This window comes from Podarcis muralis, chromosome 9, assembly GCF_964188315.1.
Source record: "Podarcis muralis chromosome 9, rPodMur119.hap1.1, whole genome shotgun sequence".
NCBI lineage: Eukaryota > Metazoa > Chordata > Lepidosauria > Squamata > Lacertidae > Podarcis > Podarcis muralis.
The window spans coordinates 47,853,271-47,880,089 of record NC_135663.1 but is presented as its reverse complement, the minus strand read 5'-3'; the positions used below and the strand labels follow the sequence as shown (position 1 = coordinate 47,880,089).

The window sequence follows — 26,819 nt, the reverse complement described above, 5'->3', positions numbered from 1 at the left end:
TTCCATTTCATTCTAATTAAATAGAACTCATCCTTTAAAATAAATATGTTGAGAAAATGTAAGAACATCACTATAATAAAAGATCCAACAAAAGTGTTTATGTGTGTTTATCACGTTTTGAGGGAGGGTGACAATCTTCTTTCAGATTGACAGCAGGTGGTTAAAACTGTGGAGTAAAACAAGGAACAAGTTGTAAATCATACCGTTTGACAACTATTCTTCAGATGCAAAACTGATGTGATTATACACAATAGATATGTGAGCTGTGGAACGAAGCTACTGTTTTAGTATGGAGTGTCATATTCAAAGTGTTTGAAACTGTTTATATGTGTTCTTCTCCAGCTGAAATACCATCACACTAGCAGGAGCTCAAGTGAACTCAGTGCTATGTACAGTATAAATAATCCCCATATTTTGAGCTGCAAGCATCATGACCAGCTGATATTTTCTTTCCTCAGCACCAGCTGTTCCCTAAGAGTGTCTGGCTGGAGCCATACTATCTTACCGACATATTTCGGAGCTGTATCTAAACAGTGACAAAGCCTCTTGTGCAGCAATGACTGTCGTAGAGGAAAACCGTCCTTTTGCCCAACAACTATCCAATGTCTACTTTACGATACTTTCACTTTTCTGCTTTAAGCTTTTTGTGAAAATCAGCCTCGCAATACTCAGCCATTTCTATATTGTAAAAGGGAACCGTAAAGAGGCAGCAAGAATAGCTGCTGAGTTTTATGGACTTCCTCAAGAACAAGGTACGCTTTTGTTTCCTTTATCACCTTTGTCATTTCTTGTTATTGAGCTGCTAACTTATAAAAAGTATTTTCTTTAAGCAGACTAGTCTGTAATTTTCCATAATCTTTAGGCAACCTGTTACTGACCAGATTTCCCCACTTTATTTTCACATTGAATAGTATTTCATAGAATCAGAATTGTAAAGTTGGAAGGGACCGCGAGAGTTGCCTAGTCCAGCCCTTGCAATGCAGGAATCTGTCGCCCAACACGGGACTTGAACCCATTACCCTGAGGTTAAAAGTTTCATGTTCTACCAACTGAGCTATAGTCTGTCTTATGGATTACCTTTAAAGCAGATTCAATCTAACATGAGTAAAATGTTAGAATAGTAAATTAAAATTGTGAAATTAATCTTCATTTGCTCTGGTTCTGTATTTATCAAATGGAGGAAGGAAAATGCCTATAAAGTACTGGCTGACATTCATAATGCTTGCATAGGGTAACTACAGCTCCTTGTTTACCAAGATTATTTGTGCCATAACACTATCCAACTTTTAATGCAAAACTATAATATAGAGTGGAACCTGATTCTTAATATTTTTGAAGATAGTAGTAAAATCCATTTTTCAACTGGTTTATAAAATTTCAAACATTTATATTATGAAGATGCGATATTTTTTGTAAATGTGTTCAAAAGAGTATATATATGTCACAAGCTAAGCATATAAAGAGCTCGCTTTTCTTAGGCCTCAGCATTCAGCAATTCACTCCTAAGTAATATGCAATTGCGGTCTGCACTGCAGCATTTGTGTGTTGTTAGACAGCTTTCAGTTCTTTATACTCAAAATCCCAGAAGTATGTGTGTCAAAGGAGGCCATCAATTCTAAACAAATGGGTACGGGATTTTACATTATGAGATTTATGATCACTTGATTCTTTGGTGCAGCCAGGTTTAAAGATTTCTGGTTCTGCCCATGATATTGCAGGAGCCAGAGGTGGTTTTCAATGTGGTGTATTTCCTCATGAGGATATCCAGGGGAGCAGAATGTCTCCATCCATGACACTAATACATCCATGAGGCTCTCTTGTATTTGTTCCATGTGTAAATATTGTTATTGCAATGTATTTAAATGCAATGTAGTTCTACTAAAAATAGGTTTGCAATATAAACTAAGGTAAATATAAGTCAATTTAAATATCAAATGTTTAAAAATGCTCTTAACAGGAAATGACAGCTAGAGATTTGAAGAAAGTTTCCCATTTATTTATTTAAAACATTTTTATACCACCCTTCATCATATCAGATTTTAAGGTGTCGTATATCATAAAACAGTGTAATTATCAAATAAGTAAGATATCAGAAAAACAACAACCCAGAACATAAGCCTCATACTGTTTTAAAACTGAGCTGAATGCACATGGGATACTGTTTAATGAGATATATTATACTTCATTTCCCTGTAATTGAGTATTTTCTCTTTCTCTGAGGTGACATTGCCACATGTTTGCTTCCAATTGAGTGCTTCTGAAATGCATCCTATTAAGAGTACATATTGTATGGAAGCTGGTCATCCAAGTTTAGTTTTATGGAAAAGTGTTTTCCAGTGCCAGCCTATGGGAATGGCTGACACAATGGCTAATTCTAATGCATGTCTTCATGGGAATCATTCCAAAAACACTCGCTTGGAGCGACTGGAAGAGATTCTAGACATAAAATATAGCAACAACTAGCATTAGGAAATTAGATGGGATGGGTATGTGTTAAAGTGCTAAGAGTATTTCCTTTGATAGAAATGAATGGCTAGAAGTTAGATACATTCCCAACAGCATTATCAAATCAGGAAGGAATTTTCCCCCAGGTTATTCTGAAGGTTTCTGTCTCCCTTGTGGTTCAAAATACACCCTCAACAGAATGAATCATCCTTATTTTAGGCAATACTTACAACATTGCTTTGGACACAAAAGAGGTTAAGTTGATTGAATTGTTGCAAGGATCTAAGTGCAGTTCTTCCAAATTCGCCTGGAATGACTCCCTAGGCTGGGAGTTGGGGGTCTGCAGATATAGGCAATCCCTGATTTGCACGGGGGTTGTATTCCAGATCATCATGCGTGGTGGCAGAGCGTGTTTAAGCCTACCCCATTACACACACGTTTCCTGCCACTTCCGGGTTTGCGGCGTTGCGCATGTGCATGGTCATATGTGCTTTGAACGTGCGCAAAATGGTCATTTACTATTGCATGTCAAAATATATACCTTTTGTGCAGAGTGGAGATAGAACTCCCATAATACAGTGGCTGATGACTCTCCACAACAATGACCTTATGTGAATGTATCAAAGGAGCCACCCCCATGGAATTTAGCAGGGGTTACTTCTGAGTAATGTATAATTAAAAGGTAAAGGGACCCCTGACCATTAGGTCCAGTCATGACCGACTCTGGGGTTGCGGTGCTCATCTCGCTTTATTGGCCGAGGGAGCCGGCGTACAGCTTCCGGGTCATGTGGCCAGCATGACTAAGCCGCTTCTGGCGAACCAGAGCAGCGCACGGAAATGCTGTTTACCTTCCCACCGGAGCGGTACCTATTTATCTACTTGCACTTTGACATGCTTTCGAACTGCTAGGTTGGCAGGAGCAGGGACCAAGCAACGGGAGCTCATCCCGTCGTAGGGATTCGAACCACTGACCTTCAGATCGGCAAGTCCTAGGATCTGTGGTTTAACCCACAGCACCACCCGTGTCCCGATGTAATGTATAGTAATGTATAATTACTGTGACATAAACCCACAATAGGAATTGTGGGTTAATGGCAGGGACCCTCCCCTTCCTAAGCCAAGGTTGATTTCTTCAGAAGTAAACCTCATTGAGTTCAATAAGACTTATACCCAGGTAATTGTACACAGGGTGGCAACCTACATCACTCATCTCCTTTATTAGTCATACCTATGAATTGTCCCCATAAGCTCTGGAAATTCCATAGAAGCTCATATTTCTTGATGTGTTATCTGAAGAGGTTGATGGCATTCATACAGTCAGGAATGATAAGTAATGTTTTCCTACTACCCTGTTTAACAATTGCAACTGATAATGTCACTCAACAACAGTTGTTGGGCGAGGAAAAATAGTACAAGATGTTTTCTCAGCTCACATTCCAGATAGATCATAGTTCTATTAATAAAAACTATATAGGAACATCCTAGCTTTCTAGGTATAATAGAGCTCTAGTGGTCATGAAAGGAACATGGCACACGGTACCCAACACATAAAAACAGCAGGATTTAGCATTTTATTTTTCTTAAGCTGTGTAGTCAACAGTTGAGCACTGTGGTTTTACATGAGCTTTTTTTAAAAAAAACATGTCCACCAAATGATTAATATGCAGAGATTTGTTGAGATAGTATAATGAGATGAAAAAATGGTTTAAAATAACATCCCCCCAAACCCAGAAGCATTCCTTGTAGGAATGGTGCAGATGGAGGTTCCCAGAAGTCAGGAGGAAAAAAAATATGTATGCAACTACAGCAGCTCAGATTTTGTTAGCCCAAAAATGGAGGGTGGGAGAGGTCCCTAAGAAGGAGGAATGGCAACTTAAAATGATGGAATAAGCAGGGTTAGCATACCTAACCAGCAGAATAAGGGAACAAGAAGATCGAGTCTACAAAGAGGAATGGAAAATCTTGGTAGAATATTTGGGAAATAATTGTAAACAAGTGAAAAAGCTAGCAGGATTAAGGTAAATTCAACAGTATAAAAAGATGAGGTAATATGAAAAGGGGGATGGGATTAAATGGTTGTAATGGTTGTAATAGAATATGCGTAATAATGGGGAAATTAACCATGAAAAGAAAAGAAACCATGGAAAGAGAATAAGAGAAGTCAATGAATGTATTTTTATAATGGTGGGTATTTAATGGTGGGAAATGTATAACTGGAAATTTCAATAAAAATACCTTTTAAAAAAGAGATTTGTTGAGGTATAATGAGTTACCGTAGTTGCATTCATATAGATGGTTAGGGTTACCACTTTCCCCATTTGAAGTGGACTGTCCCTTGTCAAGATCTTGAACTTGTGGATAAAGCCATAAAATCTCTTAATATGTGCATCCCTAATGTAGTATTCATGCAGGGCTGCTTTCTCCCTTCCTTACTCTGACTCACTGGGCATTTTTGTAGGCATGGATTCTATTGCATATGCTGCATAGAGGGTCTTCTCACTGTGTAGTGTCTACTGCCACCAATTCCTGAAAGACAACGTTTTAGAACCTGGGAGGGTCCTAGGGGCAAAGCCTGACAGGTAGAGCAGCTATGTGCCATACTTTACAGAGGGCAGTCCTCTCTTTGAAGGGTTTTCTGGTCCAAGACCAGTTTAACAGTAAATAACCATAAGGGAAAGTAGGAACCCTGAAGTTCCCTATCAACAATTAGCACCTGGACAGCAGAGTGGACAGACAGGCCACCTAGTCAGTCTTTCTCATAGTGAGATGAATTGTATTTATTTTTAAATTATGTTAAATAATTCTAAATCTGCTTCTATAAATACAAATTAGCATATGAAAAACACAAGCAAATATTTACTATTGTCCTTTTTCAGGTGATATATTTCCTCTTTTTGGCAATATGCAAGTCACATTCCTGCTGGCAGTCTCAAAGGACAGTAGCTGGGGTAGAGCCCTGTACTCATTGGCAGAAGACAAGTGAAAACACTGTGTAATCTAGGTATAGATAATCTAGGTATAGATCTATTCCACGTGTTTACTTGTCCCCTGCCACCAAACAATACATTCATCCATGATATCAAGCCATCATCACATATCATTCTTACACAATCCAGACTCCAACGGTGTCACAAAGGAAAAACTAAAATTCCATTTATAACTCAAGCAGAAGAATCTAATGTTCACATTAAACCACACCCACAATGCATTTGCATGCAACATATTATTAAAAATTAAGACTGCCTTCTGGAAAACATAGAAGCTGAGATACTTTCTGATCGTTTTTCAGATTATGGCAAAGAACTCAAAATCTATGCAAAGCAGATCTCTTTCCTTCTTTTTCCCATGCAGGTTTGCATCCTCCCTTTCATATATGCTCATTCATCCATTCTGTCTCACAGACAGACCATAATCTCTCTTTCACATGTACACTCTCTCTCTCTCTTCCTCATAGTCTGTATCTGATAGCTGTTGCTGCTTTGTTCAGCAGTAGTTATGTGAATGGCTCCTTTCATTCATGTAGGAGGTCTGAGGATCTGTGTGCTGGATAGGGGCTGAATCTGCTAAACCATCCAACTAAGACAGAGAGCTGGCATGTGGCAAGAGTTTGACTGGTTCAATGAAGCTGAATGGGCTAGCCCAGTTGTTCCTTCTGGCCTTTACTGTCCATCATTTTTATCTTCTCCCTCTCCAATAAAATCCAGAGCAAATGAGTAGTAAAACAATCAACCTGACACTCACCACCACTCACAATAGGGAAGGAGAGTGGTCCAAAGTATGGCATAAGCCATATCATTGATTGCATGCCAAGGCCCCATGACCCGCAGTTCCCACACAGACAAGTGGATTTTGGTTTATGGGTTTGAATAGGCCACAACTTTATCAGTTATAGATGTGAGAGGTTTGGCCTTAGGCATTGGGTGAAGCCAGACTATATATTGACTCCTGCCCATCTGCCAGGAGACCAGCTAAGGGTAAAGCACCAATAGGGGGAGTCCTAGGACTTGAATGGCACCTGGCCGTGCCGCGGTTTAAATTTCCTGTGGCCACGCCTACAGCCAGTACTGATTCGTCAGTGGGGCTGCCCCTGGACAGAGCCCCACCCAGCGCTGGCGACATAGCTGGGCGGTGACAATGAGGGGGCCGATCTCTGCCCCCAGCCGGATCACTGCGGAGCCCGATGCCTGGCTGCAATGCCGCCCACCAGAAAAGGTAAGTGGACTTTTGAACGCTGAAATACTTTCAGCTTTTCTATCTCCCAGAATAAGCATGTTCCTGCACATGTATGCAGAATTTAAAATGAATAAATAAAATACGCCATTAAAAAAAAATCTGATTGAAAAAATCAGCAATGAGAATGAGGCCAGAAAAAAGGGGGGCTGAGAGAGGGGCCAGAAAGGGGAGAAGATGTAAAGCAGGCATAGGCAAACTCGGCCCTCCAGATGTTTTGGGACTACAATTCCCATCACCCCTAGCTAAAAGGACCAGTGGTCAGGGATGATGGGTGTTGTAGTCCCAAAACATCTGGAGGGCCGAGTTTGCCTATGCCTGATGTAAAGGTTCAAGATATGTGATTTGGCCCCCAGGTGCAAGTGTCCCACTCCCCACATTAATCTCTCCTGTAGACAACACTAGATTTGCTAACATTTATGGCCAGAATCATAAATGCATTGGCACCTAGAAAAGCTTAAGTTAGTTAAACAGGACCACAAGATAAGTAAGCTTCTTTTACTGGGGATACCACTACTGTAATAAGATCATTACTCTGGTTAATCTGTGTTGTAACTTTATCCCAGATTAGTCTCTTCTGTTTGCTTGTTCATGAAGATTTTCTTCCAGCACTACAAGGAGGTTATTTAGTGCCATGCCAAAGGAGTATTTGCTCTGGTTTACTAATGTTTACTGTTTATGCTCCTGTTTGGGTCAACCCACAAGAAGGTAGTTTAATAGCTCTTTACAACTGTTACTAATGCTTAGTCCTTTCCCCCATAAATTGTGGCTGGGGAAACCCAGCCAGATGGGCAGAGTATAAATAATAAAATCATCAACATTATTATATCTCACAATGTTGTTATTATTATTATTTATTAAATGTGTATACTGCCCTTCATCTGAAGATCACAGGGTGGTTCACAACCCAAAAAGAGAACACGAAATACATAATAAAACAAAAATAAAAGCAAACCAATAACGCCCCCCCCCAACACGTTTAAAAGGCCAAAATATTAATCAGCAACCTGACCACCAAATTCTGCACCAGCTGAAGTTTCTGAAGAATCTTCAGAGGTAGCTCCACATATATGCGTTATAACTTAGAGGTTACCAGAGCATAGATGACAGAAGTTAGGCTATCCCAGTTCAGATAGGGTCACAAGTGGGCCACCTTCTTAAGCTCTGTGCCACTGAGGCCACCTGAACCTCAAAAGACAGCAAAGGATCCAGGAGTACCCCTAAGCTTCACTCCTTCAGAGGGAGTGTAACCCCATCTAGAGCATGCAACCTCCTTTCCATCCAGTCTAGGGAAGTGCCCACTAACAGTGCCTCACTGTTATCTGGATTGAGCGTCAGTTTGTTGGCTTTCATCCAGTCCATTACCAAGGCAAGAAAAGGTCCAGCACATCCACTGCCACACCTGCAGATGGAAAGGAGAAACAGAGCTATGTGTCATCAGCATATTGCTGACAACGTACTCCAACACACCTGAGAAGCTTATTTAGCGGTTTCATGTAGATGTTGAACAGCATAAGGGATAAAATTGAACCCCGAGGAACCCCACATTGAAGGCTCCACAGAGCTGAGGAGCACTCCCCAAGCATCACTCTCTGGAACCGACCATCCAAGTAGGACCAGAACCATGCAAAGCGGTGGTACTCACCCCTAACTCAGACAGCAACTCCACAAGGATAACATGGTCAATGGTATGAAAAGCCACTGAGAGGTCGAGAAAAATAAATAGGGACACATTTCCCCTGTCTCTCTCCCAGCAGTGATTATCATACAGGGTGACCAAAGCAGTTTCTGTGCTGAAACTGGGCTGAAACCCCGATTGAAGGATCTAGAAAATCTGTTTTCTCCAAAAGCACCTAGATCTGGTTACAATCACCCACTCAAGAACCTTGCCCATTACAGTATTAATATTTCAGTTTTGCAGTAAAAACTTGAAAATACTCTGCCCATTGCAAAATGTCCAAAAATTGCTTTATAAATTAATTTGCAAAATGCTTTGCAACTGTAATTATGCTTGCTTTCAAAACATTTCTGGGTGACAGATCCCTACTGTGCCCTCCTCCCACCCCCCCTTTACAAATGGAGAACCAACATAACCAGGGAAGTCTTTCTTTCTAGGACAAGTGTAAGCGAGGGGGAGGAATCAAGCACCCTCTTCCATTTTAACTCGTGTAAACAGACCCAGGCTGCAGCTAAGCTGATTCTTTCTTGTTTTATAAATAGAACATGCCAATGCAATCCTTTCCTTCCCTCACTCTAGCTGCCCGTCCTGCTAGTAAATATTGCAGGATGGTGTAGTAGCTATTTTACTGCAAGTACAACCAGACAGCTTGTGATAAAATGACAAGGAGGGCCGAGAGCAGTTAGCACTTTGTGGACATTCCAGAGGGAAGAGCATCTGCGTTAATGACACGCAGGCTTTGGCAGGAGGGAAGAGAACGTTAAAATCATGTCCACAAACACTGCGGTTCAGAGGAGCTGCACTAAACAGAATCTCTCAAAGAGAAGCCTAGAATGCATAGGGGAGTGTTCTGCGAAACGAAAAGCTAGCTGGGGTATTCTCACCAGTCAAGGTCAGTACAGCAATCATTTCAACAAGCCGATGGAGGCTCCAGAATTTTCTAATGTGAACCATTTTTGCAACATCAATTTTATATCGTGACTGTTTTCCTAAATTAAATATTTCAATGTTATTGTATGATAATAGAAAGATAGACACAGCTTTAATCTAGTTTTCTTTTAGTGTGAAATTAGCTACAGCATGTTTTGTCTGAGGTATGCTTTTGCAGATGTTGAAGTCACATTCAATATACAGCAAACCAAATGCCAGTGTTGCTAAGTACCAGGGACTGTTTACAGATCTGAAGGGCTGGAGTGACCTTATATGTAAATTGTAAATATACATGGGGAGGTAAACAAGGCAGGAGACCTTGTAAGAACTACATGTGACATGCAAATACTGCAGATATTAGTTAATATTATATAATCTGTCTGTGTGCGCCTGCATTCAGAAGCACTGTGATGCATACAAAATAAGTTTACAATAACTATGAAAGGAGCTGTGAAATTTGTTATAAGTTCCTGTCATTTATATGCTACCAAAAATCAATAAACCTGGGTCCCCCCCACATAAGTATCAGTTTATTTCTGGATTGGGTTCCACTTTGGAATCATTATTGAAATATATAGATTCATTTATTAGAGACTTGGTTCCAGCTTAGGGTCAAACTAGATGTGATGCTAACTAACCACAACCCAGAATTCTGGGCTTGGAATCCCCTCCTTAAAAAAACAACAACAGCTGCCATTGAGGCTCTGATTCAGATTTAGATTGTGGCACAGAGGAGAAGGTTTTTACCCATTTCCTCCATGCCAATTTCCCTGCCCCCAGGTGTTACTAGTCATGGGCAGAACAATCCTACCTGGAGTCTGAGGGGAAGGGAGGAATGTTGTGACAGATCTATCACCACATCCGAAGCCCCATCAGATTGTGCAAACCATGGTGGAATGTGGGGAGCAGGTAACTTCACAATTTCCCCCTTCACTAGTCTAGGATCAGGCACGTCAGGGATCTATGGGTCTTTGGATCCAGTGGGTATATTCCGCTTTTTACCACCAGTGGTAGCTTTCCATCCTCTAACATTGCAATGCCCCCACCACTTGTGGCACTACTATCCACAGGTAAAGGGAAGTGCCAGTCATACTATTTATCATGAGGCCACTAGGCTGGGACATATCACAGCTTTCCCAATTGGAGCAGGTCTCAACTGCAGCAAATTAAGGCATAAACGCCTGTTGGAAAACTGCCAAAGGCAGCCTCCACAGAGGCAAATAAGTCCACGTTGCAATGCCTCGTGAACGTGTTAGGAGAAGCCCAGGTAGCTGCCCTACATTTTTCTAACAATGGAGCAATTTGTAGAAAAGGCGGCTGTGGTTGCTGCAGACGTGGTAAAATGGGATGTTAAATTAACTGGATGGGGTAATTTAAGAGTATCATATTGATACACACCCTGATCCATCTAGGCAAAGAGGATGAGACTTTCCCCCTGCGTAGATATAAACAGGGTGTTTATGTATTTTATCCTAGCAATATACACCTTTAGTGCTCTACAAACATCCAGTGAGTGTCAAGCCTTATCTAACAGATGGAATATATTATCTATAAGAGGATATCTATGTAAGATAATATAGGTTTAAAATAAACAAACAAGCCTAATTCTTGTAGTTGATGCATTACCAGATTCAAAAGGTCAGGTTCAATAACATTTTGCATTCTGGAGTTTAATAATCTGAAACTCATATTCAGATGATCATTTTAAGGCACCAGGCAAAATCTAATGTTAGTCACCCTTTGGTATGTAATGCACCGTGGCTGCTTTCAGATACCACATACTTCAACCCTCCAGTTGTTGTCTGGAGGACTGGGAAGAAGAACATGCCTCCTTCCTTCCCATTTTCTCACCAAGCCAAGTTTGCAAAATACAATTGACAATCTTCGTTTGGAGGAATCACCTCTAGTTTGCTGGTTCAGACATCAATAAGAATCTGTTTTGACAAGCCAGAATGTGCTACATTAGGCTAGATGTGTCAGAGGAGGAGGAGGAGGGAGTTGTGTGCACAGAACAAAATCCTGATCCAAACCACATAGACTGTGGGATCAGAGCATGTGACATATGAATGCTGTCGGAATACCTTGGTGTTAGACTCCTTTTGAAAGAAATTATGTAGGAGGAGTAGGAAATACACCTAAACAGCAGTACTATAAGAAAAAGGTAAAGGACCCCTGACAGTTAAGTCCAGTCGCAGACGACTCTGGGGTTGCAGCGCTCATCTCACTTTATAGGCCGAGGGAGCCAGCGTTTGTCCGCAGATGGTTTTTCCGGGTCATGTGGCCAGCATGACTAAGCCACATCTGGTGCAACGGAATACGGAAACCAGAGCAGCGCACGGAAACGCCGTTTACCTTCCCACCTGAGAGGGACCTATTTATCTACTTGCACCTCTCTCTTTTTGGCGTGCTTTCGAACTGCTAGGTTGGCAGGAGCTGGAACCGAGCAACGGGAGCTCACCCTGTCGCGGGGATTGGAACCGCCAACCTTCTGATCAGCAAGCCCAAGAGGCTGAGTAGAAGTGGCAGAGCTTCATGCTCCATCACCGGGGGGCGGAGAGCAGATGGGGCGAGGCTGGAGCGCATCCTGGGGTGGGGTGCATAGCCTGCGGGGGCGTGGTGCCCAGCACGGGTGGGGGGGCAGCCACGGTGGCACCCTGCCTGGATCGCGCTGCCAGGGGCAGGGCACTCCACCACTCTTCTTCCTCCGCCAGTGCTCAGTGGTTTAGACCACAGCGCCACACGCGTCCCTGCAGTACTGTAGAAGGGGCAATTTAACCCTTTCTCTCGTGATATTTTCCCCTCCTCTCCCCCTAACCCTCCCATGCCATTCACTTTCCCCGCGAGTCTGTTGTATCAGCAGGCACAGCTGTCGTTCTTGCAGAAAATTTGGTCTCTTTTCAGCAGTCCACTCCCTTTTAAGTCAACCCAACCTTTATACCTGTTTGTACTAACATACAGCATTTATAATGTTTATATGATTATAATGCATTTATAATGTTTATATGATTTTTAAGCACCATCAACTTAAACGGATCGCTTAAGCACATGCTTAAATCCCTCCAATGTAAATAAATGTCAATTGAACATACTTAGCTTTTCAGTGCTTCATAGAGTAGATCAAACTAATACTTCTAGTCAAAGGAAGAGGAATGATACAGGTATGTCACTTAAAACTTGTCAGTTTAAACAAGGAGCGCTGCAGATATCATTTGCTATTAATATAACTGCCATTTTGTTAGAGGGTAGAATTTGAATCTTTAGAAGGCATTATTATAGCTCTGAATTTGATTGGTGACAGATTACAAGTTTGTTTCTGTATAAATCCATTAACCAGCCCACTTCAGTGGGTCAAAATACATGAGACACCAGAGATTCATGGCCATCATATCTCCCAACAAATCTTTCAAGACTAGCTGATGTCCTGGAGCACAGCGTTGAGAAAACAGGATTCAATCATCCTCCTAGTCTGGATTTCTTGATCAAAAACATCTCCCAAAACTTCACAGGGTGGCAGATAGAGGTCCCTGCATTTTTCTTTTGCAACAAAACTAATAGCCACTCAATGGGGTGCAATTTAGGTTGAGAAAACTGTGCAGAAAGTTTAAGCATCACTCCTTCAGTACCATTGCTCAAATTCAAATTCGAGCCCCCAGCCAGTAATTTAAGTTAAGAATAGAAACAATGGGAGATACGACTACAGATCTGTCACATCCTGTGGAGCTTGGCTTTATTGCTCATAGTTAAGGTGGCAGATCCAAAAAACCTAAATGGATTGGCATGTGTCAGTGGAAAGATTGGCATGTGAGCATTAGGATATTCATAGAACCAATTATCTATTATAATCATACATAATAAATATTAAAATAGTAACGGTGCTATTTATCTGATTACTTGCAATGCACATTTAGGCTGCAGTTTCTAGAAATAAGTCCCATTAGGCCTGGCTTCTGAATAGACCTGTATACCTTTATGCACTATATATCTTGTACAATATATTTTACATTTTCTAGATCTCTCAAGCTCCTTTCACCTTCAAATTAATTAGGGTACTTTTTAAAGCTCTGTATAAGATATATACGATGCCAATTCCTACTGATTTTGTTGGAAAAGGCAAGCATGTGCTTCTCTCTCTCCAACAGAAATAAATTGGTTTTAAAAGTACTTCTATTTGCTAGATCATGTCTGTTGTCATGGTGAAAAGGAAAGATGAGAGGAGATATTCATAATCATGTGGTATATCTTTAATTTGGGACATTTTGATTAGAATTTCACATGCTGAGATTATAAGAAGAATTGTGCAATAACTTTAACATTGCTCCTGAATGGGGGAAAGGTGTATGGGAACAGGAAACAGCCTTGCAGTCTTCCATCTAATTCTGGATAGTCTCCTACTACACTCAAAGGCAGTAGCTCTCCAGGGTATCAGACTGGAGTCCTTCCCAGTCCTGCCTGAAAATGCCAGGGATTGAATTTGAGACTTTCTGTCCACAAAGCAAGGACTCTACCACTGAATTAATACAGCCCCTGCTCTCCCTGCTGCAGATGGGCAAATGCTTGCTAACGAGGAAAAATTATTTCTGTTTCTCTCAATTCTTAGGTATTTTTGTCCCCATAGCCTTCCCTTACAAATTCCTTACCCATCACTTCTGGGTCCATTAAGCTTAGCAGCCCTCTCACCTTAAGGAAGCATCAACATCCTCACACAGTTCCTGCTGGGCCGCCAATCATTCACCCACATTTCTGAGGACAACTGCAGCATGGGGGTAAACAGGCCATGCCTACAAAATCCCATCTTGTATCAGTGTAAATGGAGATGGAATGTCTCTGCAGACAAGATCCCATATGCACCTACTCAACTGCTTCGATCAGCAGAACTGGCACTGTTACAAGTGCCACATAATACCGATTTTCACATTTGTAAGAATCTTTTAGTGTAGCAGCACCTACACTTTGGAACTCCATGCCTATTGACATCAAGGAGGCGCCTTTGAGGAGGGCCCTCTAAAAATATTTTTGTTTAGTTAAGCCAACTTAGAAAGTTGCTGCAGGTTTTAATCTGTTTTTAGTTTATTGTTACTTTAACCTTTCTAAAGTCTTGATTTATTGTTGTTAATTCTTCTTATGAATTTTGTGTGTGTGTGTTTTTTTGTAAACCACTTTGAGATTTTTTTACAATCAAACTATATAAATTTTATGAAATAAATAAAATAAATAAAAGGTGATCTTACATGTTGGGTTTCCCTTCTAGCATGGCTAATGAAAGAGAACCATATAATCCTATAGTATATTAACTTAGGTCTTCCACAATACCTACTTTTGCCAAATGTGTGCATAAAACTAATTGTCTTATAACTTTAAATATAGGGGTCATGTAGATAAACTTTTTATTATATATAAATATATATGGATATTACAGGAAACAGCTCATATAGACTATGTTTGGCATAATTTATTACACAAAGCTTCATTTGATTTTTAATTCAGACCCACTGGAAACAATCCATATTCATAATGAAAATGATATTTTTTTTTATTACAGGTTTCACTTGTAAAATGACTTGCAGCTTTTATTACATTTGCTCCCACAACAATCCTGTGAGGCAGATTACAATTCTTCCTATTGAGCTGAAGCTAAGAAATTGTCATCCTGAAAAGCACCTGACCAATTTATAGTGGGTGTTTTGATTTGAATCCAGACCCAATTCTACATCACGTTATCTATTATAAAATGAAATAACAATTATACTTTATTTAAACTATGCATTATTATATTTAAACTATGAATTATTTCATGTACTGTACTGTGTTTCTATGGAGCAACGAAAGCTGGCTTATTCCTAAACTCAGGGCTTTGGATATCTGTTTACTGCAGAGGCTTTACAGGTGAAAGTTCATATTATAATGAGTGCAGAGCTCCTTCTAAAATGGCTGAAGTGTATTAATAGGCAGCAGCAAAAGGAAGAGTTTTATTTCCTTGTTTAACATGAGCCGGATTTATAATTGCGATTGGCTGGAAATGCCATGGGGAGATGGAGATTTAGGTACTGTATACATTTCTAAATCATTCTTTGTACTTGACTGTTCGTTATAATTCTTAGCCTTATCTCTGCAGTATTACAGAACTGTATACTCCAGTAAATTAGATACCAGCTGGCTTGGAATGCAGAGTCTAAATATAACTTGAAGTAGTTTGCACTTCAGTCAGAGAGAAAAGAATCATAGGGAGATTGTTTTTGAATAAAGAGTATTTTTGCAACTGCCTTTCTAAAAGGTATATTTTTTATTTGAGACAGCTGGGTACCCAATCCCATCTCCATTACAAAAAATGGGAAAGCTATGAGAGCAGAAGGTCACTGAAAAACATGCAACAATTCTCTAAAATAAATATACATAGTGTATACCAGCAGTCTTATTACAATCTACAAGTCTGTCTGCAGAAGAACCAATCAAAAAAAGTCACTACCAGCCAAGACAAGTTGCTGAGTTTCATACACTCCAACTTAGCCAGGAAGGAAACCCAATGACCCTATTTTTCCCTTTGAGAGTGGCTTTTAAAAATGTTATTAGTGTGCTCAAGAGCACTTCAGGTTTCATTATCATTTCCATAATAATCTTTAGAAGTTAGCTGTCTTGGAGGGAGGGAGATGCTTCTTGACTAGGGCATTTATACATATGTATACACAGAGACGCAAAACTCCAGTGGACTACTTCCTTCCATACCACCCGTACAGATAATAACAGGGGTGAGGAACCCTTAAGGGTGGCCCTTAAGATGTTGCAGGACGTCAACACCCATCAACCCTAATCACTGATCATGCGGTCTGGAACTTATGGAAATAGGCACTCCAATAACCTTTGGAGGGCCACTGATTTCCTTCCACTGTTCTTTAAGAACTAGATCCAGTTTAAGAAAAACACCCTCTTAAACAGAAATAGGGATGTTAACATGTACAGAAGTGTGTTTCCATTTTCACCCATGGAATGTTGCAATGTACACCCTGATGTGAGTAGTAGTGGGCAGAGATACCCTGAATGCTTGGTGCAAAGCAGGACTTGGGTTATTTTCCAGCACCATGGGAAAAATAAAATCAGACCACTGCGGCAATGAAATGTGCAGACATTTTTCTGCATAGCACAAGTGAATACATGTAAAAAGAGGCACAGGATTAGATAGCAGATGAAGCATAGATAAGGATAAATATGATTTGTAGAACTGCAACTGCAATGCTGGATTCAGATTTTTTAAAAAATCTGTAAAGTTAGCATCTGGGATCTTTTCCTTATCCAAAGTTTGAGATGCTAGAGAGATGTTAATAAGGTACTTTATATGCTTGCTACCATTTCCCAGTGCAGCAGCTCTTAACAAAGTCTTAGGGCGGCAGCTCAGTTTGGCAGTAAAACAAATTGGCACAAGAGAGAGAGGAATTCTCTGCAGTGAGAATGCGTCAGTGTGGTTGTAAACAGCAGCCGCTAATAATTTGTTTCAAGAAGAGCAACATTTTCTTCTTGTTTTGTGATTGTCGGATATACATATTGATTAGGATTTTTAAAGTGCTGATTGCTTTTCTAGCATAAACTAAAGGTGGATTTAGGATAACTTTCATAAATTGTACCAGGACACCCATGTACCTCAGAAGAGACCTGTTCAATGCAATGGGTGGTCACCAGAGTTCTCATGTTAACTTCTGGCAACTTTTTTGTTATCATCATATGAATACCATATTTGGGTCCTATATTAAGGTGGACCCTACATTTTGCTGTTGAAATTGCTTACTTTCTGCAGCATCCCAGAACTACAAAACAAAGCACCATTTCTGCAAGGCAGAGCAAAGAGTTGCAATCTCCATCTGGAAGAAACACTGGATTATAGATATTTCAAGCCGCCTTCTGACTAGTCAACTTGCATTTTCATTCTAATATGTTAACTCACAAGAAAGTCCCATTGATCTCAATAAGACTTGTTCTCAATTAACTGTGTGCTAGGGATGGGGGAAATTAGATTTAGCTTCCTTTGCAAGCCTTTTACATTTGGCACCAATTGCAAACCCCTAGGATTGCTTCCACTCAGGATGTCTCACTTGAGAACTCTGCCAAAAATGGGTTTGCAAACCCCAGAACTCCCAAGTGCAGCTGATCCCAACAGGAGTTGTGCTGACTGGAAGCGCCTTTTGGAAGGGATCTTCTTTTGCAGTCTGGCTCCAAAGGAGGAAAGGAAAGAATTGGGAGCGGACACTGAGTGCACTCCCATTTCTTTCCTTTGAAGCTGGGTCACCCAACATCATGGTCAAAGTGGCCTATGGGTTGGTGGTGAAGGAAGTGGCCAGATCCTGTTCCCTATTTTCAGGTGGGATTGTGTGAATTTTTTTTTTTTTACTTTATCATCTTTTTCTACATTTACAAAATAATTAATTTAATATTTAAACTGAAGTATGGGGTTTGTATTTAAATAGGAATTATGTAGGATTGGGGTTGTCTAAATGTAAAATTGATCATCAGTTTATTATTTTATATGAATTAAAACATATCTGCTTTTGTAATTTAAACTATATGGTGGTATTTATTGTTCCACAGGTTCTTGGGCAGATCGCTCACCACTGCATGATGCAGCAAGTCAGGGACGCCTCCTTTCTCTGAAAACTTTAATTGCACAGGTAAAAATGTTAAAGTATTTCAGTCACAGTACGTTTCCCCTCCCGCATTCTTTGTTATAATCCAGTGTTTTAATATGAAAATTACTGACATTCAGCACTAGCAGGTAAAAGATAGCTAAACAGCAAAATTGTAAATGACAAAAAATCTCCATCCAATCTTATTAACTGCTCTAATGTATAAATCCCACTATCAACCCACTTCTTCCACCAATAGAATTAATTTAGCATGAGCATATGGGTCAAAGTATAACAAGACATAAACCACATCTCCCAGCTGCTGAGATTGCAGGTGGAAATAATCCTTCCCTTTTTATATACATAGATCCTAATGCCATCAATCCACATGGAGTGCCAACTATATCAGGTGGTATTTACCGCTAGTTCAACTCAGAATATATCCATTGAAATTAATGATTAATCTGCATGGGATTTAGGTTGTATTTCACAATCACCTTCATGATTACCCATGTAGGTATTTGCTGGAAAAAGAGGCTTGCCAATAGCTTGTATGAGCTAAGAAGGCAAGCCTTAACGTATAAATTAGGACCTGGGAAATCAAAACTTCCAGTATTTACAACTGCATCTTTGATAATTTGAAAAACTAGGTGGAGAGGCCCTATATAATTCTAGAGGAATCAGGTTTGGAGCTAGTACCAGCCCTAACTGTAGCATTTTATAGCTATATATCAGGGAGAGGCATTCTAGAAAATGGAAAAGTAAACAGTATCTTTTCCCCTCCTTTCCTTCTCTCTGTATAAAGTAGCGAGGGAACTTTTTAAACTTCATAGCATGTAGCTTCCCAAGCCATCCCAAGCCAGGAAAGTTACTGTAACTACTCCAGTCAGTTTATAACACTGTTTGCTCTAAAACATTTGTTTGGATTAACAATTTAAAAATTTTAAAAATATTTTGGGTGGACTTTACGAATGGAAGGAGAGGGGAGGCAATATTTGCAGACCCCAGAATCCACCCAAATTTAGGAGCTGTTGAACCCCAGATCTGGTTGGAAGGTGGTAAAAATTGCTAATGGAAGTGTCTGCTGGGTCAAAAACCCTTCTGTGAGCACAAGGGGGCACCAATTAGATTTCACCCTTTGATTTTAGACCTTATGCTGGCTAAGTAAAGTATATTCTGCGTATAATATTCTGTCACTTGGACAAACTGGCTTACAGCTGTTAGTTCTTTTCCTGTTTAGGGATACAATGTAAATGCTCTGACCATTGATCAAGTGACTCCACTACATGAAGCATGCCTAGGAGATCACGTAGGATGTGCAAGAATTCTCCTTGAAGCAGGAGCAAATGCAAGTATTGTTTTCTTCTGTATGTAAGAACATAAGAATAGCCTGCTGTAGACCTTGCACTGATATTAATGCACTGTAAATTGTGGCTGGGAGACTCTCAGGTGGCATTCAATGCTTTCTATGGCAAACTTTACTGAACATCATTACAAGGTGGTATACAAGTTTCCTACTTCTGTTCATCTGCATGTTGCCAGCTCTTTCATTCTCCTAATTTTTCATCAATTGAGAGGGGGAGGAAGGGGGAGGCAACCTATATTCCCAAAGCAGAAATAGAATATGTAAACAAGTATTTTAGTTCTACTCATAGCAATATCCAATACTTTAGGTGAATGCTACAACAATTGATGGAGTGACACCCTTATTCAATGCATGTTCAAGAGGAAGTGCATCTTGTGTAGAGCTTCTACTGGAGTATGGTGCCAAAGCTCAGTGGGAGACATGCCTCCCTTCTCCAACTCACGAAGCAGCTAGCAGAGGTAAGAAAAGAGACTAGCTGAATGAATCAAAAACTACATCAGGCATTGTAAATCCAATTCCTAGTTTGAGAGATGAATTGCACTCTCTTTTCACTAGGTCATAGTGACTGTCTAGAACTGCTGATCTCTCGGGGCATAGATGTTGACCAAGATATTCCTCACCTGGGAACACCTCTATACGTGGCTTGCATTTCACAGCAGAAACAATGCGTACACAAGCTTCTGCATTCAGGTACATAAGGTTAATTAATATATTTTTACTTTGCTTCTTAAACTGGACCAGAGTTTCACTGTAATGCATAGTGTATTGTATTGCTATGAATGAACTAGTACATTTGATCTGACCACCTTGTTTTGCTACCTTATCTGCTAGGGTGCAAGTGTAAACATTCAAATGTACACATATCCTAACACATGCATTTTCCTAAAAGGATAATCTTGAGGTCATCTATCTTGAGATATTTACTGGAGATGACTGTGTGTGCATAGACAGAATTACATTGACTTTTATAACCTTGTAAAATTTGAGGGATTTAGTATGGACCATCCTAGTCTGCTCACTCTGAGGAGCCAACAATAGGCTCACCACGGTTTATTTTAAAATGAGTAAAGGTTTAAAGATGACAACATGCCAATGTAAAACAAATAAATAGCAGCAAAAGCAGCTTTGTGACTTGAAATGCCACTACAGAAAAGTACAGAAAATAATAGGTTAATAATGCAAAAACATGTGAGCCCAGCCATATGTTGCCTGGAACATTTACTTAATTGATGTTACAGAGACAGAAGGAAAGGAATAGAGATTCATCTAACAGTTTTTAAAGACACAGCCTTGCTATGCGGAAAGAGAAAATCCCAGGGATTAGAAAAGGTTACAGTCATACCTTGGAACTCAAACGGAATCCATTCTGGAAATCTGTTTGAATTACAAAACGTTTGAAAACTAAATTGTGCCTTCTGATTGGCTGCAGAAAGTTCTTGCAGCCAATCAGAAGCCGCAGTAGCCCCGTCAGACATTCAGCTTCCAAAAATAGTTTGCAAACAGGAACTTCTGGGTTTGCGGCGTTCGGGAGCCAAAACGTTCGAGAACTAAGCTGTTTGAAAACCAAGGTACAACTGTGTATGTAAAATAGCAGTTTTCTTGTCTCATGAGAGCCATGTTGGAGTTAGACTGGAGGAAATACAAGTCACAGAGAAGAGTGCTAAGGTTGAGATTGTTGTTGTTACCTGTCCCAGTGAGAAAGGAATAAGATGGTAATGCTCCAGCTTCTGGAATTCTTGTTATGACAAGAAGGAACCCTGTTAAAGATAGCAAAACATTCCCCTTTAGTAAGATACTGGCCGGTACCTCTCTGTAAAGGGTCCTGACTAATTCCAAAAACAAACTAACAAACATGTATTGGAGACAAGGAAGCATGGAGCGGGTAGAGGTAAGGACACAAGCTAGCTAAAGCCTAAATGAATGAAAGAAGCAGCACACTTCCACATACCAGGACAGGAGTAATGCATCTTAGAAAATATTGATGTGGAGCAGCCTCCCAATAAAATGAACAAGTTGGGGGATGCCATGTGCACCCAGTTATAGGGGGGGGGGGTGAGAAATATTATTACTGCCAAACCCTGAATGCAAAAGGAGGTTTTCACATAGGGCCTGGACTTGTTGACTACCGTTTAGTAGCAAAATACATGAATGAACAATTCCTAGGACATCCATTCAACGCTACATTTCCTGTTGACAAAAGGGGGGGGTGAGCATTGACATTCCTAAGATATGTAAATGGAATATTCTTGCTGCAATGATCTCAGTTTGTTAACAATGTGCCTCCACCTTGCAAAAAAGAGAACGGACTTGGATTTCTCCAGATGGGCAAAAGGATTAGCTAATTTAATTAGGACATGTTATGCTTTCCAGCTGATAATCATTTATTCTCAGTGGGTTTTGTTTGGTTTTTTGCTGAATTAAGGGTATGTTGCATTAGATTAGATCCTGGATTCTGGAATTAATTGGGTCATGGCACAACCTCTTGCTTATGACTAGCATGTGCTGGAATTATTGTTGACTCATACACAGACTGGGCCTTTCCTTGTCCATCACAAGGATACGCTTATGGTCTAGAGCAGAGTCAAATTATACATATAATTTTGGGTCATGTATAGAATTCCAACTGAACCAAGATGATTAGTAAAAATTTGTTTAGCCAAAATCATGAAGCACCCACAATAATTACATTAAGTGTCATTTACTCCTTCTTCTCACTTGCCGTATTTACATTGTATTTCTTTTAACCAACCTGGTTTTAAGATGAAGATGTTAATCTAGAGCCAATTAATTTAAAATTCTCTAGGAATAGGAATAGACAATATCCATAACTAGCCTGCATTATATGAACTATATAGGATATTTCAAATGATGACAATTCAGCTTTGCATTCATTTAAAGATTGAGTTTCATCTTCAGCAAATCTCAGAAGTCACACTGATCTTTTATAATGTGAGGATGACAACAACAGCATCCACATCACATAGCTGAAAGTAAGCCTGTGGTATCCCCTTTTTCACCTTGTCTTCCAGACTTTTAATTATTCTTGTTGCCTACTCCCAGGTCATTGCCAACTTGTCTTTAACTCGGGGCATAAAACCGGAAGAGATTATAAACAAATGACGACTAAGCACTGTTTAGAGTAATGTTATTGTTTATTGAGCCTTGGAAACAATTTTCTCTTAACACAAATAAAATAGCATTTTAATTCCATAGCCTATTGTCTCAAGCAGTTGCTATCCCTGCCAACTTTGTATAATCAGATTTCATGTGAAAGGGTGCCTGGGAATGGTAATGGATTGGATGACTGCCAATAAACTGAAATTCAATCCTGATCAGACAAAGACTTGGTGAGGGTGTTTGGCCTGTTCTGAGTAGGCTCGTACTCCCTTCTGAAGCATTAGTTTCAAAGTATGAGAATGCTATTAGATCTGGTGCTTTCTATGCAAATTTAAATAGCCTTGGTGGCACAAAGCACCTTTAGACCAGGCATAGGCAACCTCGGCCCTCCAGATGTTTTGGCGCTACAACTCCCATGATCCCTAGCTAACAGGACCAGTGGTCAGGGATGATGGGAACTGTAGTCCCAAAACATCTGGAGGGTTGAGGTTGCCTATGCCTGCTTTAGACAGCTAAAGCTGGTGCACCAGCTATGGCCTGTCCAAAATAATCCAGAATCATTCGTGCGAGTATTGGATTATTGTCTTTTTTTATTTTAAAAAATAATTTTTATTAACCGACCAATCAAATCACATCACATCACATAAATTCCGAATTACAAAGCCGTATTTTAATTTTTTTGTTGGGGGTACCCATATTTCAAGTTCCGAAGGGGATTCCAATCATCTTCTTGCTGCTGCGTTAATATCCACAAATCTGCCCAAATAATGTTCATATTTCTATCCAGTCCTATCTTGCTGTTCCCACGTCTCATCTTATTCATATATTTTTCTTTTTTCTTTGTGATCTCTTCTGATAATCTCCTTAAGCAGGTAAACACCAGTTATAATCCTGTGTGATTTTTTCCGTTCGTCCAATCACCATATTGAGATGGTTTCCATATATCATCACTTCCATAAATAAGAGCACTCTTTCCATCATTAATCTTCGCAAATCTGTCGCCTTCTATAATCCTCTGAGGAGGCTCGCCCGCAATATGAAAACAGATCCATTCCTCCTCCCAGACATAAGTCTTTCGACAGAACTTGCCAAAATGGCGATGCTGTTTTTTTACTGCGTCATCCCAAAGCTCTTAAACTTTCCACGATCTCCTTAAAACATGCTTTTGGTTAGAAATTATCTCCACACAGTCTTAAATCATCAGCTTAGGTCATTTAAGCGGCATTTCTGACTTGTGGGGGGAGGATTCTTGGTTAATTCCATAAAGAAAAGAGAGGAAAGTTCCCCCCCATCCGGTCCCGTTGCCGACATATCAAGCCTTGGTGTGTCTTCTCATGATATATTCCTGTTTATCCAACCCGTCTTGTTTCTCAGAGATCTCTTCAGTTAGCAGTCTTTACTCCCCATTCTTCCTTGAAATATGTGCATTTGCTTTCACCTAATTATTTCTTTTGAAGTTGCTGCAGCTAGAGGCGCGAATTGGAGACAGCGTCCAGGAGAGCCGAAGTCCACACAAGGGCTTTCTGTCTAGTGCCCCCACCCCCTCGAGTTCGGGGGTGGTATAGAGCACAGCAGGCAAGGGCAGTCCCCCCCACTCACTTGGGGGGGCAGGGAGGCTGCTTACTCCCACCACAGCCTCTTAATTACCTCGTGTCGGAGAGATGTTATTGTCGGCCATCTTCCAATGCGCCCCTAGTGGCCCCCCTCGAGTATTGGATTATTGTCATGTGTTATACAAGGATCTAAACTTGAAGACAATTCCAAAACCACAGTTAGCACAAAATATATCTGCTATGCTACTTACTTGGAGCACCTTTTGCCAGTCATTAATCTTCATGAATACTTCCAAATAATTTCTGGAGGGTTTTACTCATCCCTAGCTAAGTATGCACTACAATCCATTATACTTAACAGATGTAGGAAATATACAACAAAATTAATTGACAACCTTAGCAATACTTTTATATAAAGTATTTGGTTCCAGTGTTTAGAATAAGAATCTAATTTTTGAGAACAATAATTTAGACATTGTGATTTGGCTTTGATTTAATTAATATAAATTCCCCATTAATTAATATATATTCCTATTTTTCCTGTTCTAAATCTATAGGTGCTAATGTACAGAAAGGAAAGTTTTTGGAAACTCCACTACACGCAGCTGCAAAGCAGTCTAGTGCTGAAATAGCAAATGTACTTCTTGAGTTTGGGGCAGACATAAATGCCAAAAATACAGAGTTCGAACGACCTGTAGATGTAGCTACTCCACGGAGTCTGGTGGAAACAGTATTGCTTCTACAAGAAGGTAAAGGGGATATGTTTATATCAGAGTAGTAACCATGACTATTCTTTTCCTCTCATGGAACTGACTCTTCTGTTACAATACATTTTAAGTGTGCTGCTGAACTTTCACATTCAAATACCTTATATGATTACTTAATTAAATACCTCAGTGCTTTTTATAGAAAACTGTACTGCAAAATGACAAAACACATGTTTGTAAAAATGGAGGGCACTTCAAATACTCAGTTGAAATATTTATGTTTTTTAATGTTATGCTAGTCAACTGTGAGTTTGGGCATACCATAGAACAACTTTTGTCAACCTGGTGACCTCCAGATTTTTGGATTGCAGCTCCCATCATCCCCAGCCTGGAGCTGTTGAGAAATGTAAGTTAAAATATCTGGAGGGTACCAGGTTCCCAAAAGCTTCCATTGTAGGTTGTAATATAATTAACACATTGCAAATTATTGAAGTAGTGAATTGCCACAATTTCTTTTTCTTTGTATCTACTTACAGCTACTCCATGTTCTCTTTGCCAACTGTGTCGGCTACGTATCCGAAACTACATAGGAAAAGCCAGGTTGCATCTTATACCGCAGCTCCAGTTGCCAACCATGTTGAAAGAGTTCCTGCAGTATAGATAAAGTAGTGACTAATTTTTCAAAACTTGGGGGGAAAAGCAGCCAAGTATTTTACTATATGTTTCATGTGAAAAACTGTTGAGATGGGGAAGGGAGGGCATAAACCTACATTTACTTACTAATATATATCTCACAACTGAAGCTACATCATAATCCAGTGATATTTGGGATTCCTTGAGCAACCTGATGGAGAGGGGCTAATATAATTAAATAGAATTTGCTAATACTCTTGAAATTTGCTGTACACTTTAATGTAATGTTCACTGATCAGCCACTTCATTTAATTTTATCTTCCTTTAGGGGCTTTTGTGGGGACTGTTCCTCACACAGCGGATGTGCAGGAATATGCAGGGATTCCGGGGTCAGTTACAGCATTTCCCAAACACCTGTGTATTATTGCTAAGGGAGTTAGCCCGTTTAAATGCTGTTGCTCTCTAAAGATCTACTCTACTCTTCATTCATTGGAGGAGGGGGGATGAAGCTAGAGAAGATGGGAACTGCAGTTGTCAGGAGCAACAGCCTTTTCAGTGGACTGGAGGCTGGAGTGGCAATGAAGGTGTACTGTAATCCAAAAACTCTCACAGAATGTTGTGTAAGTGAGTGTTGTGCAATGCTCAAGACCTGTACATGTGTTTAAGATCTTTTGTTCACTGGCACAGATGAATTATTGTTTGGTTTTGTTATATTCTGGTTCAAGGTGTCTTGTTCTGTGTGTATCTAGAACAACGGGGTGTTAGATGCACTCTATAAATATATATACATATTGAAAGACGATAAAACAGGTGTCTTTTTTCCTGCTGTCCCTGCTTAAGCACTTCATAAGGAACACCTACTATGAATTAAGTTCCCTTTCTTTTCTGTTGGTTACATGAGGCACTGTACCATGAACTATTTAATATACAAATCTTTCTACTCCAGCACAAGTTTCATCACATTGACTGGTATTTAAAACTCATTTTGTGTAAATTCTCCCTCTCTCACAGACACATAGGGTGTTGTTGAGGGGCAGTGAAGGACTTATACCTAACGATGGCATTCATTATTTAACTGTAAAAAATAATATTATTTTGCAAACATGAGACTAGGCACTTATTTTTAAAGCCCAATCTGTTGCTAAGCAATCAGAACGTGAGTGTGGGATGAAAGTAGAACTCATATTTTTTTTGCTTGTATATTAACCATTTAATAATGGGTGTGCAGGTACTATAATTTTTATGCTACTCTTAATGAGTAAGGGTGATAAACTCCCTCTGTTTATCATCCAGTGTAAAAAAACAAAATTCTACATAATAATCTTGCCGTCAGATATATTAAGCTGGTGAGGTAATTTGGAAACAATACAAACACCACAGTTCAATATTCAGGCTTTGCAAGATAAGAGGACTCTTTCTCTGCAACAAAGACTTGGGGGAAAGCCAAAACAAACTCTGAATGCCTTCCTAAATGTCAGTCAGATGACACAGACCATGGAAACCTGTTTTCCCCCTTCCTATTAAAATAAATAAATAAATAAATAAGTTTTGCTT

At 39.9% G+C, this 26,819-nt stretch overlaps 1 protein-coding gene across 3 annotated transcripts; it reads left to right on the top strand.

Moving 5' to 3' along the window:
- The first annotated feature begins 427 nt into the window (after positions 1–427).
- ASB5 (ankyrin repeat and SOCS box containing 5) lies at positions 428–26,085 on the top strand. 3 transcript variants are annotated; one of them, XM_077934185.1, is made up of 7 exons: positions 428–752; positions 17,855–17,934; positions 19,130–19,237; positions 19,563–19,713; positions 19,811–19,945; positions 24,483–24,674; positions 25,169–26,085. In XM_077934185.1, the coding sequence occupies exons 1-7, from the start codon at positions 557–559 to the stop codon at positions 25,294–25,296; spliced, it is 990 nt and encodes a 329-aa protein (XP_077790311.1). In that variant the 5' UTR covers positions 428–556; the 3' UTR covers positions 25,297–26,085. The 3 variants fall into 3 exon arrangements, with proteins under 3 accessions (XP_077790311.1, XP_077790312.1, XP_077790313.1); XM_077934186.1 differs by lacking the exon at positions 428–752 and adding an exon at positions 8,951–9,245; XM_077934187.1 differs by lacking the exon at positions 428–752 and adding an exon at positions 15,097–15,324.
- Positions 26,086–26,819: the final 734 nt, after the last annotated feature.

Coding starts and splice junctions, on each gene's coding strand:
- ASB5 (XM_077934185.1), top strand. CDS start 557: ATGACTGTCGTAGAGGAAAACCGTCCTTTTGCCCAACAACTATCCAAT. Junction 17,935..19,129: donor TGAAAACTTTAATTGCACAG/GTAAAAATGTTA, acceptor TTTCCTGTTTAG/GGATACAATGTAAATGCTCT. Junction 19,238..19,562: donor TCCTTGAAGCAGGAGCAAAT/GCAAGTATTGTT, acceptor CCAATACTTTAG/GTGAATGCTACAACAATTGA.